At 45.0% G+C, this 24,099-nt stretch overlaps 1 protein-coding gene across 16 annotated transcripts in view; it reads right to left on the bottom strand.

The window, feature by feature from the left end:
* The window catches only part of Syne2 (spectrin repeat containing nuclear envelope protein 2), a 311,183-nt gene that overhangs the window by 41,613 nt on the left and 245,471 nt on the right, over nucleotides 1-24,099 (bottom strand). For all 16 annotated transcript variants that reach the window (XR_015622059.1, XR_015622060.1, NM_001427326.1 and 13 more), the window contains 11 exon segments: nucleotides 20,900-21,070; nucleotides 20,281-20,411; nucleotides 18,439-18,643; nucleotides 16,587-16,766; nucleotides 15,944-16,069; nucleotides 14,025-14,179; nucleotides 13,786-13,930; nucleotides 13,363-13,457; nucleotides 11,770-12,004; nucleotides 9,348-9,542; nucleotides 6,884-7,009 (listed from right to left, as the gene is read on the bottom strand). Coding sequence is in view for 14 of the 16 variants with exons in the window: in NM_001427326.1 (NP_001414255.1) it covers nucleotides 6,884-7,009; nucleotides 9,348-9,542; nucleotides 11,770-12,004; nucleotides 13,363-13,457; nucleotides 13,786-13,930; nucleotides 14,025-14,179; nucleotides 15,944-16,069; nucleotides 16,587-16,766; nucleotides 18,439-18,643; nucleotides 20,281-20,411; nucleotides 20,900-21,070 (1,764 nt within the window). In the remaining 2 variants the exon portion in view is untranslated.

Genomic DNA, 24,099 nt, shown 5'->3' with positions numbered 1-24,099 from the left:
CAGCGATTAAATTAGCAGATAGTCTCCTATATTTATCATCAATTCATTCATTAATTAATTCATTCATGTGTAGGAGATTGAACCGAGGGTCTCACATTAGCTAGGCAGAGATTATACCACTGAGCTAGATACCATGAGCTTCAATTAGTTTTTAAAATTCAATGAAATGTAGCAAATAATAATGATAATGATAATAATAATCCTTTTCACTACAGAGGGAAGTGAAAGGGACTGGCCCAGACACCCCAGGGTCTATTAGGTTTTAGTTGTGTTTAGGGTTCCTGATGTATGGCTCTCACTTTCCAGGCCTCTGTTCCTGCCCTTCAGGTGAAATCTGAAAGAAGATACTGTATCATTTACACCAGAGATCAGGGGGAAGAGTGGCTACAGCACCTAGGCACTAATTCCTGTTGAGATTTTTTTTCAGTGCTCTAAAAGTTAGAGTGGTGCGATTTCTGAACTCGCTAAATTCTCTGTTTCTCATAAAATGGTCCAGAGGAAACTTTCAAAGTTTACATAAAAATGGCCAGGCACAGTGATACACAACTTTAATCCCAGGCACTCAACCATGGCGCTAGATCCCCAGCCTGGAACCCCTGCCCAGCCTGGAACCCCTGCCCAGCCTGGAACCCCTGCCCCGCCTGGAACCCCTGCCCAGCCTGGAACCCCTGCCCAGCCTGGAACCCCTGCCCAGCCTGGAACCCCTGCCCTGCCTGGAACCCCTGCCCTGCCTGGAACCCCTGTTTTCTGGTCTCATTGTTCCTCTCTTTTCTCCCTACAGTGCATGCATGTACATGCACATACACACCCGCACATGTGCACACAACAGCTATGTTGTTAGCATGTATCTTTCCAACAGAATATACTGACAGAATGGCAGGGACCAGGACTACACACTGCTGGTATACACCCTTCTCTTTTCAAGTTGCTTTGTGTCATGGTGTTTCATCCGGGCACCTGCCACACGCCTGGTGCGTACTGGATCATTAGATATCAAAATGTCTGAATGAAAGGAAAGCAGTTCATCAATCTGTACCAATAACCTTTTTGTTGTCATCTATCTGGTTTTGCAGTGATGGGGACTGAAGTCAGAGCTTCATGCATGTTGGGCAAATGACAGGGTCTTACTATGCAGTACTGAATGGCCTGGTACTTGCTATGTAGCTTAGGCTGGGTTCCAACTCCTTGTAGTCCTGCCTCAGCTTCCTAAACTGGGATGAGAGGTTTTAGACACCACACAGGGCTAAGAGCGTAAGTGTTCTTAAGAGAAAGACAAACAAAGGAATCAAATGATACGCAGGGAGGTCTAGTGAGCTAATTACAGCCATTGACCACTTCTGTAGACACATTCCAGAGACCACGCCTCAGATCTGGAGTGTGTTTCACGGACGAGTACTGACCTAGCACACAAGGGGCTCTGGGTTCCTTCCCTTGGAAAAACCATCCATCCACCCAATCGAAGAATGCTACTTACAGCCTTTAAGTTAAAATGCCCCAGATTTGCTAGAAAATGAGCAAAAGAGAATAAGACTATCTTTAGTCTGATAAATGGTCTGTACAGCAAAATTACTTGTAAGGTTCCAGTTACCCATATAGAGCATGATGTAAAACTTCAAGTTGTTTATATCAGCGTATTACCAGGGTTTAGCTGGATTCCCTACAGCGACAGGGCAGCATGAGCCTTGTCCTGTGGTGTTAGTTCATAGTGAGACTGTCCAGTCCTGGCTTTCTGCACTACCATTTGAACTGAGGGGCATGGTGTAGATGCTTGGTAAATGCTTGCCACGCAAGAGAGAGGATCTGAGTTAGATCCTCCTCAACTTCCCTGTGACAAAGCCAGGCATGGTAGCACATGCCTCCCAGCACCAGGGAGGTGAAGACAGGAGGATCTCGGGCCTGCCAGCCAGTCTAGCAACAGTGAAAGCTGTTCAGTGAAGCTCCTGATCAAGCAAATCAAGTGGAGAGCAATGGAAGAAGGCACCCGACACTGACCTCTGGTCTCCACATGCACATGCATGTCAGGGCATGCACACATACATGGAGGTATATATGTACATGCACAGAAAGGAAATGGACAGAATATCTTATCTTGGGAAGAATATTCAACAAATTAGCCACAACAATTCCTGTGGTAAGGCATGAATAGGAGAAAATTTTTAATGTACATCTTATGAACATTCTGAATTTTGAACCATGTGACTATATTATTCAAAACATTTTAAAATTAGAACTGTTGCAATGAATTAATCTTTCAACAAGTCTCAGATGTCCACTGTAGCAATTTCATGATAGTATATAGCAGTGGTTCTCAATCTTCCTGATGCTGTGACCCTTTAATATAGTTCTTCATGTTGTGCTGACCGCCAACCATAAAATTATTACCACTGCTACTTCATAACTGTAATCTTGCAACCATTATGAATTGCAATGTAAATTTCTGTGTTTTCCAATGGTGTTAGGTGATACCTGTGAAAGGATCAGTCAACCCCCAAAGAGGTCATGACCCACAGATAGAACCACTAATATAGACAATCTATGTTAGTCAGGAATCGATGAAAGCTTTATATTTAGAGACATTACATGTCAGACTGACAATACCTCATTCAAAATGCTTGGAATGGAAATGCTTCATATTTCAGAGTTTTGGGGATTTTTGAAATAGAGATGCTCAACTTGTATGTTTATAGTGAGTGTATCATGTGTGTGTTATGTGTATATGTGTCTATGATGTGTATTGTGTGGAATGTGTGTTATATGTATGGTATGTGCTTATTGTGTATATGGTGTGTGTTTATGTATGTGTATGTATGTGGTATGTGTGTTGTGTGTGTTGTATATATGTATATGGTATGTGTGTGTTGTGCGTGTGTATATGGTATATGTGTTGTGTATGTTGTATGTGTATATATGGTATGTGTGTTGTGTGCGTTTTTGTGTGTGTTATATGTATATGGTATGTGTGTTGTATGTGTTTTGTGTTATGTGTATATATGGTATGTGTGTTGTATGTGTGCATATGGTATGTGTGTTGTGTGTCTTTTTGTGTTATGTGTGTATATGGTATGTGTGTTTGTGTGTTTTTGTGTGTATTATGTGTGTTTACAGTATGTGTGTTATATGTAGTATATGGTATGTGTGTTGTATGTGTTTTGTGTTATGTGTATATATGGTATGTGTGTTGTATGTGTGCATATGGTATGTGTATTGTGTGTCTTTTTGTGTTATGTGTGTATATGGTATGCGTGTTGTATGTGTTTGTGTGTGTGGTATGTGTATGTATGTGTTTGTATGTATAGTGTGTGTGTGGTATGTGTGTATATGGTATGTGTGTTGTGTGTGTATATGGTATGTGTGTTGTGTGTGTATGGTATGTGTGTTGTGTTTGTGTGCATTGTATGTGTGTATATGGTATGCGTATTATGTGTGTTTGTGTGTGTGTTATGTGTGTATATGGTATGTGTGTTGTATGTGTGTGTATGGAGTGCATGTGGCATGTGTCTATCATGTGTGCTGTTATTCCCACATGAACTTGGCTATAATGGGATGTAGCTTTATGAGGAAAGGAAGGAAAGGTCAGATGGTTGATGGGTCACACACTCTTCTAGGACAATATCCACTGTCCTAGATAGGCTTCCAGTTACTCAGGGTCTGTTTTGGAATCTGGTCACTGGTTGGATGAATTTGTGGATGTCTGCCATGATTGTTTCTACTGAATAATTAATGGGGCTGAGCCAATAAAAGCTGCAGACTCTGCTGGGCGTCGAGGGGTGTGACACTTCGAGAGACACCAGGCCCTTAAAGGTTTCCGTTTCACAGTCAGCACAGACTTCTAGACTTTAAGGAAGAAAACTCCAGCATGTCAACGGAGAGACATTGCATTCTCTCACCTTGCTATTGGCATCATATCTAACTTGATGGGGCCCAGTCTGGCCTTCAGCTCTGTACGCAGCCTTAACCCTCCATCTTTCTGCCTCACCTCCCAAGATTGCGATGCCTGCTAATAGCAGTTTGATATTTTTTTTTTCTTTTTTCTTTTTTTTCGGAGCTGGGGACCGAACCCAGGGGCTTGCGCTTGCTAGGCAAGCGCTCTACCACTGAGCTAAATCCCCAACCAGCAGTTTGATATTAAAGCCAATGAAGAGGAGGAGAAAACTTAGGAGCTAACCTTGTGTGAATGTGAATTTGATATCTGGCATGGGTCTATTAAGCAGGTTCCAAGAAGCTACATGGTTATCTACAGGAATAACATTTTTAAAATGGGTTTTCACTTAAAAGATATGTAAACATCAATTCCAGAACAAACTAAGATGTAGATTTAAATAAAAAGCAGTGCTTTTAAACATTAAACATCTAGGAGATATGGAAACATCTAGGAGAAGATATAAAAGTGTTTCTATGAGTTGCAGATAGAGACTTTTATAGAAAAAGAAAAATATTTGCATATTCACACCTATATTAATGCCACACAAAATCACTGGGTCCTGATGGCAAATACTCGTCAATACCAGCCCTAGAGGTAGAGGCAGGAAGATCAAGAGCTTGATAATACTAGCCTGGGTTACATATCAAAACCCTGTCTCACATTCAGATGCCTATGCATCCACACACACATACACACACACACACACCAAAACAAAACCAAAAACTAAGAATAAAACTTCCACAGATCTATTGCTCACCCAGTGACATAAAAAAAAGAGAGAGAGAAGAAAAGAAAGAAAAGAAGAAGAATCTGTCTGAGAGAAGACATTCACAAGGGAGCTGGAGGGATGGGCTCAGTGTTTAAGAGAACTGACTGCTCTTCTAGAGGTATTAAGTTCAATTCCCAGCAACCGCATGGTGGCTTACAACCATCTATAATGGAATTGATGCCCTCTTCTGGTACTCATATACATAAAATAAATAAATAAAAAGGGGTTGGGGACTTAGCTCAGTGGTAGAGCGCTTGCCTAGGAAGCGCAAGGCCCTGGGTTTGGTCCCCAGCTCCGAAAAAAAGAACCAAAAAAAAAAAAAAAAAAAGACATTCATAGGTATGTACATATTAAGAATAAATAAGCAACTTGTTCAAGTGGAGGGCACAAAAGTCAAGCACAAGAGTCAGGGGAAACAGCAACGGGTGGTTTCCAGGATGGCTGACTTGATGGACAACAGACAAACTACAAACGGACCCTACCTTACACTCCAGACTAGCAAAGATTGAAAAGTATCTAACAATATCCATTACCACGGAAGGATGCACCGACTGTATTCATGGGTGCATACTGACAGCAGTGGGAAGGAAGCAGCAAGAGGAATCAACCTTGCTGACGTAGAATTTCATGGGAAACAGTATCATCCTATGCCATACAGTGTGGGGCTGATTTAAGGAGTTTAGGACCAGAAGGCTGGCATTCTATCATTCCACTGAGCACAATATAACTGTGTATCAAAACAATAAACAATCGTAGGGGTGGCGGAGACCATCAGGAAGGGCAAGTACCCAGGAGATTTGAAGCATTCATTCCTTTACCTGAATGATAACTGTGATAACCATTTATTGTGTTTTTGTTTCCTCGTTGTTACTGGGGAGGAAGTCAAGTGAGCCCTCTGCCACTGAGGTATAACCTCTGACATGTTGTTAATTTTCATTAACTAGTTAATTCTGAGAGAGGGTCTCACCTAGCCGAGGCTGGCCTAGAACTCGCTATATAGTCAAAGATCTACCTGCCTCTGCATCCCGAGTCCCAGGGTTCATTACAGGGATGTCCCTCAATGCCTAGCCTTCCGCCTGTAAATACATTAGGGAATTTTGACGACAAAGAGCAAATGTGTGCAGGAAGAAAGATCCACATCTACCTTCTGACACAGATTCCATACAGACCATTTCTTTCTTTTTACTTTTTTCCCAGTTCAATCCCTAGTCACTGAAGGAAGAGAAAAAAAAATTAAAAGACTACGCCGAAAGATTTTCAAAAAGTCTCATAGCCACCAAACAGATGGATGAGAAAGTGACGTGAGGGAACCCTGACCTGGAGTTCAAGCATCCTAGCTCCTGTCTACAACTCGGCCCCACCTTCTGCAAAGACCTTTGATGCTCAAGAACCTTTGCTAACCAGACAGAGCAGTGTTCAGAGGGCTTTTGTGAACGTTATACGTCATCAAAAGGACTCAACTCTTACTGGTTTTCAAGTGAGTTTTTAAGTCATACCTTACTTCAAAGGCAAAGTCACTTGGTCAGAGAATAAACAGGTTTTGTTTGTTTGTTTTATTTTTGTTTTTTTAGTAACGTAAGGGTCAGGGACACAGCTCAGGGAGTGGAGGTGCTTACTGTGGAAGCCTCAGCATCTGAGGTCAGAAGCCTGGACCCATGTGCAAGTCAGGTGGTGGCACAGGACCTGTAATCCCAGCACTCCACCATGGCAAGATGGGGTGCAGAGATAGGAGACTCCCTCAGAAGCTCTCCGGCCAGCTAGCCTGGAGTACTTAGCATAGGAACAAGAGAAACCCTGCCTCAAACAAAGACCAACACCTGAGGCTGTTCTCCGGTCTCCAAGCCACACACATGCGTGCACGCATATACACACACGCACACACTCAATTAACGAAAATCTCAGACTCCAGGACTTACATTCAGAGAGGAAATAAAAAGAGAACATGAAGGAGAACTGCACCAAGAGCCTACAATGTACCCCTTTGTGGCCCTTCCTCATCTTTACACAAGGCACATACGGAACACTGATTCTAACACCTTAAGAGACCAGAATGACGTTAGACAGAAGACAGGGCAAACCTTCCGGCTGGCCAGAACACTTCTCTTGATCACAGACATAGAGAGGCAGGCGAGCATTTGAAGTACCCACAAGGCACTTGTGATTGTCCTGGCCGCTGGCTTGGACGTCAGTACCTTAATCAGCTCCCTTTCTTCCTGGAGGGCCTCATGAAGTTCGGGAAGAGGATCTGTGCTTTGCGCTTTCAGACCTTGCAGCCTTTTCTTCAGCATCTTGATTTTCTTTTCACACTGGTCCCAGGTCTATTTGGAAACAGTATTAAAACTGGTGAGTACATGGCTCTCCAGACCAAACCGTAGACTAGACCAGCTCATTTAATGCGCATATGTTTTCTGCTAGGTGTGTTGGGGTAAGCCACACAGAAAGCAGATCCTCCTCTCCTACAGACTGACCTGAAGGGGCACATGGGACATCAGTATATGTCAATCACCGGTACGGATTGTTTGGGGACATATCTCTTCCTGTCTCTGTCTCCATCTCTGTTCTATTGTGTCGGTTTTGAGTACATCCACCTGGGAAGGGCTACTCTGAAGACAGACTTTCAGGATCTACACCTTAAGTGTGTACCCGGACGGCAGAGTCAGGCAAAGTGCACTGCCCTTCCCCTCCTTGGTAATCTTTTCTATGCTGTTCCTCGGCCTCGTCTAATGCCTGGTTCCCTTCACACTGTAGCATCTCCCTTCACCTGCAAAGAGTTTCCAAGCTTTTACCAAGTCACTGCAGTAGGAAAACCTTAAGACACAGAGTACTGGCCGACACATTTTAAAGCACAAGTGTCAGGGCTTGGAGAATGGCTGATGGCTCACAGCTGGGAAGGAAGTTAAGGACAGGTAAGAGACGAACATCTTTCTTCCTTTATTCTTTTGTGACCCAGCCAATAGGTTCGTGAGTTTTCGTGTTTGTGGTGTTCAGATCTGGTTTGCTGGGGTAAGTTTCTATTTCTGAACCCACTAAAAGTCTATAAAGATATGATAATAGGTCATTCTAGTCTTTAGTACTGACCCTAAGCATTATTGGGATGGCCCCAGTCAGGGGTTATACCCTCCCTAAGGGAGACTCCTGAACGACGATCTGGAGCTCAGCTAAGATGGAGACAAAGAGAGAAGCGCCCTGCCTAGTGCGAGTTCTTCTACCTGGACGCTCATTTACGCCATGCTCTAGCAGCAGGGCGGATGCTTGGCCTGTGTCTGCTAGCTCAAGCATTTCACATAGTCTGTACGAGAGAACTCAGGCACTCTGTCAGTCAGTGTTTCTGTCTCGCTGCTGGGGTGTCAGAATGCCACCGATATGCCCTGCAGGGGAGGAAAAATGCAGGGGGGCAGGCTGCATGGACCAGAGCGCTGCTAGAATGTCGCTCAGAGAAGGCAGAAGGCAGTTATAGGATAGTGGTCCCAGACCATGTTCTCCTGGGTGAGAAGCAGCGATGGCACCGTTCCATTTGCCCCACAATACTCTGTTCATAGCACAGTGCTCCCACCAACTCGCACAACTTTACTCTTGGTTTAGAAAACTTTCCCTGAGTGGTTTGGGTCTCTGTTTTTGGTACACACAACAGACTAGAGGACTGTCAGAAATAAACATAGAAATGAAACGAAAATAGCTTAGTATTCTGACAGGAGAAACAGAAATAGAAACTGCATTTGGAAAAACAAGAACAGGCTGGGGAGATGGCTCATTGGTTAAGAGCACTGGCTGCTCTTCCAGAGGTCCTGAGTTCAAGTCCCAGCAACCACACGGTGGCTCACAACCATCTGTAATGAGATCTGATGCCCTCTTCTGGTGTGTCTGAGGACAGCTACAGTGTATTCATATACATAAAATAAATAAATAATAATATAAAAAGAGTGAGAAGAAAAACCAAGAGTAGTGCAGTGTTGGGTCATAAGTTCAAAACAGTTCAGTTCTTGAGAACAACTTGGACCAAATAAAACAAAAAAACAAACCAAGAATGTCCTACTAATGACTCCAAACAGTTCAGTTCTTAACCACACAGTGAGCAGTTCCCCAAGAGGCTCACATCTGTGGGAATGTGTTTTCTGAGGAGAATAGAGAACCACAGCACGCTGGGTTATTTTGCTGTACTGTACCCCAGGTGTGCTCCTCATAAGTGCAATGCGAGTTTTGTGTACGAACGTCCAATGGGTTTCAATGTTTCACCTTTCACAAACCTCTCCTTTAACATTTATTTATTTGTGTATTTATTTAGTACGTGTGGCTGTGTGGGTGTAGGTATGCCATAGCTCGTGACAGGACATTTTGCATGCGCTGGTTCTCTCTTTCCACCATGTGGGTTCCCGGGATTAACTCGGATAGCAGCCTTGGCAGCAAATGATTTTACCCACAGAGCCGTCTCACTGACCCACAGTATTTTCATAGCAGCATCTCAAGTGGTTGTATTTGCAATACTCAGATTTCCCAAACAGTTATTGTTTTATTAATGGTGCTAACAGGCATGACTTGTATATTACTAGGAACTGACTTTCATTAGAAAACTCAGAATACGAGATTAAAAAAAAACCCACTCCTACATCCACAGCCAACAAGAGCCACGTGCAGAGTATGGCGGTGGCGTCCATTTACCTCTGCAGTGCTCTGAAGCCGGCTGATCGTCTCTCCCAGGCTGAGCTCCGTGTCCTTCCATGTGTCCTGAAGCCTGCCGGCTTGCCCGTCAATGAATTCTCTAGTTTCTGGGTTGGGTGTGTCCCGCAACCTCTCCCCAGTTTCCAAGGCCAGTTCGTAGGTCGTTCGCCACCTCTGAACATGGATCTCTTTGCTCTAAAATGGAAAAAAAAGTGTTTGACTTTGGTCTGATGAAAACGCGATTGTGGCTTTCCCCCAGAGCTTCTCTTAAATGGTTAATTGTACATAAATTAGACACATCTATACAGAATGTATAATGCTGAGAAGGTCTATACTCCCACATGAGGTGGCCATAGGATAACTTCCAAGGATCAGTAACTGACGAGACTTAGTAGACTAAAATTTTAGGGTACCTGAGAGATGGTTAAGAGCACTGATTGCTCTCCCGGAGGGTCATGGTTCATTCCCAGCACCCACATGACAGCTTATAACTGTGTAATTCTAGAACCAGGGTATAGGACACCCTCTTCTGACCCGTGGGGGCAGCACACAATGTGTGTGTGTAATATGTGTGTGTGTGTGTGTGTGTGTGTGTATGTGTGTGTGTATGCATGTATACTTATAGTATAGTCTATATATGAACATTTCTATATTACATTTATATGTTCACATGTAAACTACATATGTATATTTATATATTATATGTTTATAAAATAAAAATGTACAAGGCAATAGGGATCTCAGAGCATTAAGAACTAGAGTCTCTGAACTGAAATAATTACATAGGCTATCACCATAGTACCTCAGAAGAGTAGAGGGAGCATATAATAGTAGAGAACAGGAAAGAGAACGCATAGAAAGGTAACCCAAAGCATGCAGTTAAACTCATGGCACATGTCGATCAATACGTGAAAGGACAAAGACAACATCTGACCTGAATAGGATGCTCGAGGCTTAGGCAGACTGAAACAAGCTGTCTCCAACCCAGAAACGAGGAGGAATCTTTTAACTGACTCACACTCCACAAGGAGCAGTATGCCACCCAACACAGCTCTCCTCAGGCAGGAGGCCTGGCTTCCTCTGCTGTCCCCTAGCTTGGTCAGTGGCGCATGATTCAGCAATGCTCTGGACAAAGCCCTAGAATCTTCTCTGACCCCTTTCTCCCCTTTATGTGTAACATCCAAACTACGTCCCAAGGCTTTGTGGGGTTGGTTCATTTCTTACTCACCTTCAGGCCCCAGTTGAAATGCCATCAACCCAAAGACCACCCAAATCTGAAGTAGCTACTAGTTCCTCTGTTAGTTATACACATGAGGTGATTACAACCTGGTATTTTCTTTAATTAACTAAATTAATTAGTCCTGTAGTTAATTTCCTAGATGTGTCGATGAGAGCAGAGTCTTCGAGTCCTTACACTGATGAGGACAGACACTAGGACAGAAAGGGTGCTCGGTCAGTATCTGATGACTATGAGTGAGGGGCCAGCCCAGCACTTCAGGGGTGATGTGGGTATGACAACTGTCAGCATCTCTAGTGGAAAGCGAGTCCCTCTAATAAAGAGGGGATGCGCTCAATAACTTACTCTAATCCTACGCTCATAAAGCAGTTTCCTTTAATTTTATATAGGTTGATTTACCTATAGAATGTATGTCGGAGTGGCGTGCATCTGCCACGCAGTGCCTATCTGGAGGTCAGAAGAAAACTTGTGGGAGTTCTTTTCCTCTATCATGTGAGTCCCCGGGATTGAACTCAGGTCTTCAGGCTTGGCAACAACTGCCTTTACTCTCGGAGACATCTTGCCAGCCCCTCAACCCTTTCTGATGCACATTTGGCTGTCAGAGTTTGCTCTTGAAGAGCAAGCAGCTTTCCCATCTGTCACTCTACCTGTGGATACCTTATACGTTCATCAGAACCCTAAGAGTTTCAACGGTGCGATCCTATCACCACACACCTCTCCCATCCTACCCACCCACTGGCACAGCATGCCTCTCTCACACTCTAGAGAGAGCATCTCTGTTTCTTGGTAAGACAAAGCTTCATACTGCACAAGACTAGGGACCAGGCTGTGGGTGGTCAGACCTCGCTGGCCTCCCCTTGTATACACCAGTCATGACAGAAAGCATTAAATCTCAGGAGGCTGGAGGGACAGCTCAGAGATTGAGAGTACACCCTGCTCTTTCAGAAGACCAGAATTCAGTTCCTAGCATCCATATATCAGTTTACCACCACCTAAAATTCCAGCTCCAGGGAGGGTCCAACTCCTCCTCTGGCCATTTTGGATACCCAAACTCACCTACACATGTCCATATATGTGATTAAAAATAATAAAAATAAATTCAAATAAAACGTCGGTGGATCAAACATCTTCCAATAAAGTTCCCGCATCCTGTGTGTGTCTTACGGCCAAAATGTGCACACATACCTTCAGCTCGTGGATCAGGCGCCTGGTTTGGCAGAGGCTGTAACAGTCCTGTTCCTTCACTGCAGATAGTAGGTGTCCGGTGTCCGTGAGGAACCGGAGCAAGTCCTCCACGGAGGTGGTAAAGAACCGCCACTGTGTCACCAGCCTGCCGATGTCACACTTCCTCTGCCGAACACCCTGGGCAGCCTTCTGCCATTGCTCTGACAGCTTCGAGAATTCCGAGACAAATTCTGATCTAGGGAAAAACCATGGCGAGAGATTCCTAACATAAACATGTAGATAAAGGAACTGGCCGGGACTGTCGGCTGTTTGCATGCACAGCATAAACGAAACAAACAAACTTCATGAAATCTGAGCCCTGTTCACCTGAGGCACAGTGGGAGGCACAGTGCTGGGGGTGCACGGTTTAGAAGGTAGGCGCACATAACCTGGCATTGGCCAGCACTCTGGGGAGCACTCCCAGGGAGCACTCCTTTAAATGAGCTGAGCCGTCTTAACATATACAGTGCCAGGTCTTCCTGCAAATCTAGAAACTGGAATCAACGGGGGAAAACATACACGGGAAGGTGCTTTGTAATATTACAAATTATTGGACTGAGCACTTTACGTAACTGACACGACCAAGAGTAAGCTTCATTGTGGCCACCCAACTAGCTCTTTACAGATGGATAATAATGCTCACGGGAGAAATAAGGCCTTTATTATGGGTAAGTCATATTTGGTACAACAAGTAATCAAAATAGCTTATTACCCTGGAATGGACCTTGAATGTATCACTTGAGGGCTACGAAGATATGGACTTCATATTTCTCAGCTGTGGATTGCGGGCAGGGAGAGGGTAAATGGTACCAACCAGGCCACTCAGAAACGTTTGAACAACTGGGCCACCTCTGGATTCTGGCCATGTCAATGAGCTACATGAGTGGTTCAGCTGTGCTCAGCAGGCTAGCCTCAGGGCTCTGCCCAGCCTGCCTGCTGCTGCCCATGGACTCCACTGGGGATGCCCGGGGAGACATTTCTTGTGACTATGACATAGCTTCAAGCCTGGGAGAGCAGCACCTTACATTGTATTTTCAAATAACAAAATCTTACGCAGGAGAAAACGGAGAGAAAAAGAGAATACAGAAGAATCACTCAAAACTTAGTTAATACCCTGGGGGTGGGGGCGGCTATGTCAAGAGTCCTCTGGGCTGCCAGCTTCATCCACTTACAACAGGATAAGGCATCATGAGCATTTTTATGGCCATAAGGCACGACTCTAAGGTAGAAACAGAAGGCTGGTTCCACTGTGAGGCTGCAGGGCATGGATGCAGTCAAGGTCTACAGGCTGGCAATTAGAAGGAACAGATCCTACTATGCATCCTAAGGTCTGTGGCTCACAAAAACCTATGAGGACTCCTAGGAAAAGCTGGAAGAGAAGAGCTCAAAGGCTCCACACAATTACTCTGAGTGACAGGATTCATTTTAGCATTGTATGAATGGGCTAAAATGCTACACCGACAGCACCCCATGAACACACACACAGGCTCTCACATCAGAAGGCCTGCCCGCCCCCCCCCAAGTACATTAGCTCCAGAACCCCTCATAGCTTACCTCTTCTCTACTTCTGCTGTGTCCAGGAGTTGTAAGGACTGGGCCACATACGCATCAGCAACTGTCTGGTTTATAGAGACTTCAGCTTCTAAGATCTATTTATGAACCAAAATATAAATTATCAGCTGATAGATTCCACTGTCAGGAATTGGGAACTTATGCTGCCTTGTAAGGCTCTCAGAGGATCTGTGAAATGATTAGTTCTCAAGTTATCAGAAGCCAACTGCAAAATACATTCGACCATCATATTAATATCACCTAGGAACATAATACTGGGGAAAAAACAGACCTAGTAATAGCAGCTATTCCTAAATACCTATGATCACTGATGACAATTAAGGTGGACAGGCTTCATTTGAATGTCTCTTTCCGTGTACCCTGCCTCAGGGGAAGTGGCTGAGGAGTGGCTCAGCACAGGGTTACCTCGTAGGTTTTCTGTTGCTCCAGGAGAGCTGGGAGGCTGTGGGCAACGTCCTCTGTCAGTGATTCCTGAATCTTCTCCAGAACTTGGATCCATTTTTCACAGTAATGAAGGAACTTTTCATTCAACCCATTTCCCTGAAGTTTGCTATAAAGATTGGAGAACCAACAAAACTGAGCCTTATAATAATGATCTTAATTCCTCCTTCCCTGAAAGGGCAGTGGAGAAAGAATGCTCTGACCTGTAGTGGTCCAGCGCTGTGGCCGTAGCCCGGATCCACTGCCTGTTCACGTTTTGTAATGTTTTCATTGTTATGTCACTGAGGGGAAGCCTGAGGCTCTCTTCATTCAAACGTTCGATGTCAGGTGACTGGGCTGTCAGTGCCAGCACATGGTTCTGTGAGGAAAAAAAGTACACATAAAATATCTACATGGTGAGCCGGCCTTCTGACTTTAAAGATGAGTGGAAATAGGGCCCAGATAGGTCATACAACTTGCATATGGTCAAACCACTAGTTAGAGTTAGAACTGGGCCTGGACTTAGATACCTTAATGGTTCTCCTATCTGGGGATACCAGCCTCTACATATGGAACGATGGTTCTCTGAACTGTCACCATAGACAGAATTTAGCATCACCTAGGAGACACATCCTCAGGAATGTCCGTGAGTGTGTCTTCAGAGATTTAACTGAGGAGGGAGGACCCATCTTTATGTGACTGGTACCACATGCATAGGCTCCATAGCCTATAGGCACTCCCTATAGGCTGGGAGACATAGAGTGAATAGAGAGAAGCAAGCCAGCTGAGTGCCAACAGTTCTCTCTCTCTCTGCTTCCTGACTAGATGTCAAGCTGCCTTACCCTTCTGCCCCTATGCCCTCCCTACCACAATGGACTGTAGCCCCTAAAACCACGAACCTAAGTAGCCCTTTCTTTTTAAAACCTTTATTATCATCACGTGTGTGCATGCATGATGTGGTGGTCAGGGGACACCTTCGTGGAACTGGTATTCTCCTCCTTCTATCTTTATGTGGGTTCCAGCTGCAGAGACATCTGGGTTGGTCTCCCAACCCTTTCGCAAGTTGCCTTTGCCAGAAATTGTGTCATAGCCACGAGAAAAGTAACAATAGGAACAGTGCCAAGAAGCAGGAAGGGACATTACATTTGTCTTTATGCAGGACTGAAAATGAGTTGTGGTCTTTTTAAAAACCAAATATGGACCTTCAAGTCCTATATAATATATAATCAGCCAGTAACTTGACCTTCAAACAAGCCATACAGCGTACTATATACATCAAGTGAAAAAAATCTCATCTTTAATATGAGTAAGTGCAGTGCTTAAACCAGACTTAACCCGGTCTACCCTTATTTTCCCTGTGTGTGAAATCACAGAGAAAGGATTTACCAAAGCTTCACTTTTAAAAAGCTACCCTGGGACAGCCTCTAGGTCGACAGTGTGTTAAGTGAAACGCCTTCTACAATACCCACGCTATGTCCTCAACTCTGCTGTCATATTCCAGCAGGGCCAACAAACGTTTTCTGTAGATGACCAGCCCACCAGGGTTTCAGCTTTGTGGAAGGACAGCTGGGCTTAAATACAATTTCCTTACAAAACCGAGTGGTGGTCTGGGATCTGGATAGCATGCTGTCATTCGCTGACTCCTCATGGAGTCATAAGTATTGATCTTTGGGAGTTTACTGGATCCAGTCCCTTCGTTTTATTTTACGTTAATTATACGAAACCCACTAAGGTAATTAAAAAGGAAAAGTGCCCAATTTTAATTGAATATTTTCTATTTGATCTTCAGACTAACCAGAAAAAAAAAACATTAATCACAACAGAGAATTTCTTGACTATGCGGGTTCACTGAAGTTAGTTCATAGTGATCTCAAGATAAAAACATCTATGGGCAGTACATGCATATTAATAACATAGGTATATTAGCAACTTATCAGTAAAACAGAGTCCCGCAATGGTCTGCATTTTGAGACCTTAGGAAGATAGAGCAGGGATAAAGGGGAAGAGAACGACTGTGTTCATGAGTTAGTCGGATGCAGATAGAAGGGAAGGAAGGACGGAGCTCGTAGTTAAGCAGGGTGCCAGCAGACCCCCGCAGCAGTAACCCCATGGAAAAATCTAAGCAGACACATATTATCAATACCAGGAACAAGTCAGGAACTTCTTTCTCTTCATGGTGAAGTTTATTCAAATTTTCTTCCTCGTGCATAATAAGATCTTTGGAATGTGCCAGTCTGTCTGCAAAGTCCTTAAACTGTGCCAGAACAATCTGTAAAGAGACATTTTCATTAGAAAAATTTCTGGAGTACAGAAGACAGCATCAGGCACGTTATGGGCTGCTGAGAGCGCAAGTTATTTTCTGTCCAACATCACCTCGGAGGTCTCTGTAAAGGCCCTGGAATTTCATCCTGTGCCATGAGGTACACACAGAGAAGGGAGTATTCCATTCCCTTAGTTCGAACGCTACAACTCGGGGGATGAATGAAGACTCCAGCTGACAGCTGTGCTCCCAGCAGCCGTACCTGTGTCTCAGTTACTTTACCCTAAGTCCAGATAACCAAGATCTGAACAGGGTATGAGGCATGCTTCTTGTTAAATTAACATGTCTGATAAAGGACGGATGGCTGCTTAAGGGCCCCCACTCGATTAAGCAAGACTGGGATGACTTCCCTCTACAGTTTCCCTACAGTGCCATCCAGACAGTACAAATGCTTCACAGGAGTCAAAAGATGGATGGTGGCCCGAGATGTCTGCAGCCGCCACTCAATGGAAAAAGCAAGACAAACCTCGAATTCATTTAATTTCGCCAGCAGCATCTTTTCTAAACAGGCAACTGTCTGGAGGGAATGCCGCTGTCCAGAATGGAGGCCAGGGGTGCTGCGCTCTGCGGGCTGTGGCAGCTGATCCGAGAGGGTAGAGTTTTCCAGGAAGGCCTCTTTGGTCTTCTGTAGGTCACGATGCAGCCCCTGGAGAAGGAGAAAGGATAGAAGAGTGCTGACTCACTGCACCAGCCACCAACCCCTGCCATTGTGCTTCTGCAAACCTTTTGTTGCTGCTGTTACTATTTATTTCCAATAGCTGAAAAAATGTGTTTTCTTAAAACAATGTATCCTGCCAGTGCTGCTTGGAAACCAGGCAGTTTAGTCAGCCTGTCATTTCCCAAATGAGTCGCAGCTACTCTCATGCACTGTTTCTAACATGAGGGATGGACTTTCAAATCATCTCAAGAATCACTAGAGGCTGTCCCTTGCCCCTGACCTTCCGGTATGAATGGACTCACGTAGAGTCTGCAGCATCTCACTAAGCAAGCAGACCTCAGGGCATTCTAATTAAATCTGTCGTTCACTTTGATCTGACCTAGAGTCACAAAGTATAAAACACATCTTGTTACCAAGTTTCATACTACGGAGTATTTTCCTTCTGGGTACTTCCTCTCAGCATTGGAAAACACCACAGCTGAAACTGCCCTGTTCTTAAATAGTCTAAAACCACTTAATTCCCGAGATATTTGAGGGTGTGAGTGGCTATGAATGTTTGAAGTGTACACTTAATTGACTTATATTCGGAGCAGAGTCTCTTCACTGGCCTAGGCTTACTGGTTTGGTTAGGGTGAGCAGCCAGTGAGCCCTGCTGTCTCCATGTCCACGGCACTGGGATTTCAATGGCCACACTTAGATTTTGACATGGGTGCCGAGGACTGAATCAGATCCTCGTCTTGTATAACAAGTACTTTGCTCACTGAGCCATCTCCCTAGTCCCCCTCATCACTACCATATCACCATCATCACTACCACCAGAACCACCCACCATCACCATCATCGAAACTGATTTTTGCTTCAAATAATTTATGTTGTACTGGTTAGCATTCTGTCAACTTGACCTGCGAGTCTCATTTGAGTAAACCGCAACTGAGGAAAGTGCCCCTCCCCTCAACACTGGTCTGTGGGCGAGCTTGTAGAGCATCTTCTTGATTAGTGACTGATGCAAGTGTGCCCACCCCTTGGCTAGTCCTGAGTTACCGAAGAAAACAAGCCATGGAGTGCAAGCCAGTGAGCTGCGTTCCTGCCTCAGGACTTGCCCTGCTTTGACTTCCTGCTGTCCCTTCCTTTGATGATGGACTGTGAGCTGACCAACATTGGTGCTGAGGAGTGAAGCAGGGACCTCTGGAGAAGTAGTGCTTGATCGTAACTGCAGCGCCTTCTCTCAAGCCCCGCCCACCCAGGATTGATTGAAAACAAGAGATTCTTACGTGATCACCAGTAACTCCAGCTCTAAGGGATCAGACACCTGGCCTCTGTGAGTACTTACACACACACATGTGCATACATACACGGACATACAGACGTGTCTCAGTCAAAGTTTCTATCGCTGTGATAAAGCCTCGTGACCAATCGAGGCACTCGTGGCTTCGATTTCACATTCTATACGACGTTTTTGCTGATTTAATGGCTGCAACAGACGTGTAAACTTGGGAAGGAGACGGTGGCAGTAGCCCCTTGATCCATCTGCCACATCATTCTTCAAACCCCACACGTCCCATGTGCCCTGTGCCCTGCCTGGTTACTTCTTTGTCCCTCACTAGTCCCGGCTGTTTTGCGGATGTGACTTAGTTTTTTCTCCTTGAGGCTTTATGCCTACCTTTATGTCGTCCAGGGCCCGCGGCAGGATGTCTGCCAGGTTGTTTCCAGACATATTGGTGTTGGCAAGCTGTTGGAACTTTGCTTCCTGCTGCCGTAGCCAGGCTGCCGCCTCTGTGTGAGCGTTGTGAGGAGCCTTCCAGAGCTGCAGCTGAGCTCGGGCCTCCTGCAACTGGTCTGCGAGGTCTCGGTTCACCTGGGTCCACCTGGCGGTGTAATGTTAACATAGCCCTCATTCCATCCTGTCCCTGTAGCAAAATTATACACGCTCTACCAGGAAATTAAAAGTAGAGAGATTCTGAGTAGTGAGATAGGGACTCACTACATGGCTCTAACTGTCCTGGAACTCACTATGTAGACCAGGCTGGCCTCAAACTCACAAGAGATCCTCCTGCCTCTGCCTCGAAAGTGCTGGGATTAAAGGTGTGCACCACCATACCTAGCTTTTAAATAGGTCTTACTTATATTGTGCTGTATCAAATAAATTTATCGTGTAATTATAAAACACACAAAATATTCTTTATCTTCAAGTTAAAATAAATGGAAAAATTATTCCATTTACAGATTTTTTAATCTTGCTTTTCATTTACTTTTTTAAAAAAAAAAAAAACTTTTCCATGTTACAAAACAAAACAAAATAAAACAAAACAGGGCTGGAGAGATGGCTCAGTGGATAAGAGCACTGACTGCTCTTCCAGAGGTCCTGAGTTCAATTCCCAGCAACCACATGGTGGCTCACAGCCATCGCAGTGGGATCTGATGCCCTCTTCTGGTGTGTCTAAAGATAGCAACAGTGTACTTATATATAATAAATAAATAAATGTTTACAACAAACAATCAAAACAAAACACCCAAAAAACTAGAGGGGTGTAGGCTTCTGACCACAGTTATTTGGAGGTTGAGTCGGGAGGATCATTCATTACAAGTTTATGGTCAGCGGGGACCACACAGCCAACAACTCAATGAGATTCTGGTAGAGAATGAGGAGAGAGGAGAGAGGAGAGAGGAGAGAGGAGGAAGCGGAGGAAGAGAAGGGAGAAGGAAGAAGGAGAAAGAGGAGGGAGGAGAAGGGAAGAGGAGGGGGAGGGAGAGGAGGGGGGAAGGATGAAAGAGGAATGAACGTCCTGCAGACTATTTGCTGCATCTGTATGAATGGGGCTAGAGATGCAGCTCAGAGATAGAGCATTTGAGTAGCGTGCATCAAGGCCTGCCTTCGATTTGCAACTCAAACAACAAACAGAAAACACAGTTGAAGAGAGTGAGTTTGTTTGTGCAGCAGTGACCGGAATCCTTCAACAGCAACAGTTCCGCCCATGCAGTGAGGGATGCAGAAAGTAAATGTGAGCGAGACACCTTACTGTGTCCCTCAGTGAAGACTCAATGGAGACCTGAGGATAGCCTGACAGGGTGTGCAGTTTGCTGTTTTATACTTTGTTGAACACTGGTTTGCTTTCAAAGCACAGGAGTCTTCATGGAGAAGACTCGAAGGCAACCTAACTTCTCCACATTGTTGCAGACTTTCCGAGAGATGTTTTGAACACATCCATTCCACTTTACCCTACAGACTTCCCATTCCTCGGTGTTTCTGTTCCTGATTTGGGGTTCCCAGGACCAAGCCTGACATTTAGAGGACACACTCTGGAAGTGGCTCCATTAGGGCATTTCTAGTTTGAGTATCCCAGAAACCATCTGGGATATGTAAACGCTCTCATGACCTTGCGCCTTACACCTTCCAAAGAAGAAACACGACCACGAAGCCCATCACTGTGAAGGAGTGAGAAGCTTTTAGAAGGCCAGAGGTCATGAGAGTGGATCAATCTTTCAAACTGCATTCTGGGCACACCTCGCATGAGCATCCTGGTACTTCTCTTCGATTATGCCAGCAATGGAAGGGCAGGAATCTTTGAGTCTGCCGATGACCTCCAGCAGTTTCTCCCAGCTCCGTTCCCCATTCTCAGCTTCATCCTGAAGGGCCTGAGGATACAGAAAAAGGTAAAAGAAGATGGTTTGGTCATGCCACCCTGGAAGGTAACAGCTTCTTGTCCCTTGATACTGCACATCAAGGACACAAACATGTAGACCTTACAGGACAGTGACACAAAAATGGGGAGAAGGTAACTGACAGGACACTCCTTCCTCAAGCCAAACTTAGAAGGATTAAGTTGCTAATCATATAACACTTGTACACACACACACACACACACACACACACACACACACACACACACACACACACAATTTCATAAACCATGAAATGAAACACATGGAAAATTCAAGATACACTTAAAACTTCCTATGGCTCATGTGACTAACTTTAAACTCCCAAGCCATGCCTTTGATACCTCTAGCAAAATCAGCGCCTTTTGCTTCCCTGTAAACAGTACAAAAGCACCTGTGCTCATTATAGTGCTTCGACCTTTAGTTTTTACCCATAATACCCTTGGCCACACTGGTTAATTTACCTCAAGGTTCTGCACCTGGCAGTCCAAGGCCTGCAGCGATAGAACCGCAGGCTTGCTGTGCTCCATGGAATATGTGAGTTGGGCTGTCTTCATGTGGGCCTCATCATACAGCTTGTCACAGGCCTTCCACTCCTGCAGCACTGTCTGCACAGAGGCTCTGAGCTGGTGGACCTACGGCAGAGCGGAAACCCTGACTTAGCATTGTTCTAAGTCAGTCTCTCAATTTTATTTCTTCTCAAGGAATCTACTATTGTATCCAACTCATGCATTTCAACTTGAAAGTCCTGGAGATCTCCACTAACGTCCTGAAGGCGGGAAGGCTGGGCCAAGGAGCATAAAGATCTCAGAGAACGCCGTTTTAATATGGACTAGTGGAGAAGAGCCCCAAGATCACGAGGATCGTGACAGACTCAGGGCATAAAACCAGGCAAGAAAGAGCATCTGGGCACTGGGTTCAATCACTCTGCCACCTTCTGGCTTTGGGCAAATTATTTAACTCTGTCAATTGGTTTCTTCATCCACAAAGCAAATGAATTAACAAAACAGATCACACACCACACACACACACACACACACACCCCAACAGGGCTGTGAAAAACCTGTACAACTGTTAAGTATTGTAAGTGTAAGACGTGTAAGTGATGCCTGGGCTTAGGTGTGACTTCTGCAAAGCCATCGCGAGCTGGAGAGAAACACACACTGCGCTCATGCTAGGCATGCATGAAGGGCAGACATATTTTACCCATTGGAACATTGGCAACACGAGCTGAGCATTTTGCTACTTAGTGAGAACAATCAATGAAGCGGTATGTGGGCACCTGTAATCCCAACACTTGAAGGCTGATGTGGGAGAGCAGAGGCTGAGGCCTAACTACATGATGGATTCCAGTATTTAAGATATAAAGAGCCGTGAGATGGCCTAGCAGGTAAAAGGGCTTGCGTACAGTTCAGGTGGGCATGGGGTATGGAACCCTCCTGACTCAGCCCCCGAGTGGTGGGATTATAGGTATGTGCCACCACACCCAGCTTTGATCCCAAAAGACACCACACATAGGGTCTGAGGGAACAGAGAAGGGAATTCACTAAGGGAGCCTTAACAGAGTAGAAAAGAGAGGCGGGAATCTACGTAAACGTGAGAACTGGCTCAGGTGATAGATCTCTAGTCACTGAGCACCGTGACAGGCACCGGTCACTGTTAGGCAGGAAAGACTCAGTGTGTCTTCTCATTCCTATTTGCTAGGTCAGAAAACAGACTTGGGGAAGTGATGGGCCCACGGGCAGAGATCGGAAAGTGTGGTAATCATTGTTGAATTACAGCTGTGTCTTCATGACCAGACTCTCTCACTGTGGGTTCTGGGGATCAAACTTGGGTCCTTGTATCTGTCCCTCACCAACTGAGCTAGCTCCCCAGCCCACCTCCTGCATTTTTAAAACCGACACTTTCCTGGGGTAAAATTCACACCTCATATAATTTACCTATTTAAAGATTAAAATCTTACAATTTTAGAACACATTCTCTACTCCAGAAAGAAATGTATCCACTCAGAAGTCACCTCTACTCCTCCAGCTACAAATTCTGTCTCCAAAGGTTTGCTTGTACTAAATATTTCAAATAAATGGATTCATATATGGTCTTTTTATAGGTACTGGCTTCTACTTAATTCTACTTAGACAGCTGAATAATATCCCACAACACAGATATAGCTATTACACGTTACTAAGACAACCATAGTTGGATAGACAACAGCTTGTTACCATTTCAGGGTTGTCATGATTAGACAGCTATAAGCATTCACCACCTAGGTGAACTGCACCACCTAGGTGAACTGCAAGTCACGCCAAGTCCAAGTCCACTTCCTCGAGGAAGTGTCATGCAACTTTCCTGATGCAGCTGGACCGCTTTAATGCCCACCTGCAGTGTGTGAACACATCCTTGCTATAACACCTGCTATTCCCTGTCCTTAATGCGGCCATCTTCATGGGTATGACTGGCATTTCACTGTGGTTTTGATTTTTATTCCCTGGACAGCCAATGACGTGCTTATTGGCCATTCACGCCATCTTCTGTGGAGAGATGTTATTCAAACAACCTCTCTATTTCTTCATCCGATTACTGCTCTGTAACCCATTATACTGTACATACAAGTCCCTTCGCAAAGACACAGCTTAGATTCCACCGTTTTCTATCTTCCCTCACTGCTGGTGCTAAGTCTCTTAAACAAGCAAGGTTAACAGACGAGTGCGTGAGCCCCTCCCTGTCTCCTCCTTTGCACTTCTTTGCTATGTTCTCCAAAAGCACAAAGTGCTTAATTCTGATGAAGCTCAGTTCTCCCGCCTCCTCCTCTGGCTGCTTATGCTTCTTGTGTCCTCTCTAGGAAGACAGTTATGAACGCTTATGCTGCCTTTCTTGGGGGTCTGTAGTTTTAACATTTACATTTATGTCTGATTCACTTCAAATTAGGTTTTGGATGTGGCCTTGAGTTAGAGAACATCATTCTTTTTCATGTTAATATCCGGGTAACCCAGTGTCATACTGTGGTGGTGGTGGGGAACCTCCCTTCTCCCTGTGAATTATCTTGTTATCTTAGTTGAAAAAAAAAAAAACAACTGAAAATTGATTTCACTTTTGGACCCTTCCACTTACTTGTGTGTCTCTCTTAGGATCTTGTTATCTGCACCATCTTACTTTACCCCTCCCCCATACTTTTATTACATCACTCTTGTCTGCTCACGTGTATTTCCTGCACTGCTTGAGCTGCTTGAGGCTCTGGTTCCATTATTGTCGGTTTTCCCTGACTCCTGATTGTGAGCAGAGTAACTTAAACAGACACGATTGGCCAATGACCGATCGAGCTCATCCCTATTTTCCCAGGGTCATCTGAAGCCGTGAGGCTGCTGGCTGCCCAGGGATTTCAATCACGAAGCTTGTTCTCCCTGCCCACTAGGAACATGAGGTCGAAGGCAGATTTCAGTGACATATTTAACTCCCAGTGAGGATGCTGGAGGAAACACGGGAAACGCATTATCACTGGCTAACCGTCTGAGCATCCTCCCCGAGTGAGAAGTAAACACTCTTGACATGTCTCAGCTTTCTCTCCCTTTGGAGGGCATCCTGCACACTCTTCCTCCCCCCTCTCTCTTCCTGCCTGTGGGGTCCCCCCTCTGCTCCCAGCTCCCGAGGCTGTGTGCTGCAGATCCCC

Source organism: Rattus norvegicus, chromosome 6 (genome assembly GCF_021556685.1).
Source record: "Rattus norvegicus strain SHRSP/BbbUtx chromosome 6, alternate assembly SHRSP_T2T, whole genome shotgun sequence".
NCBI lineage: Eukaryota > Metazoa > Chordata > Mammalia > Rodentia > Muridae > Rattus > Rattus norvegicus.
The sequence above is the reverse complement of the archived record's forward strand: the minus strand, read 5'-3'. Positions and strand labels throughout refer to the sequence as shown.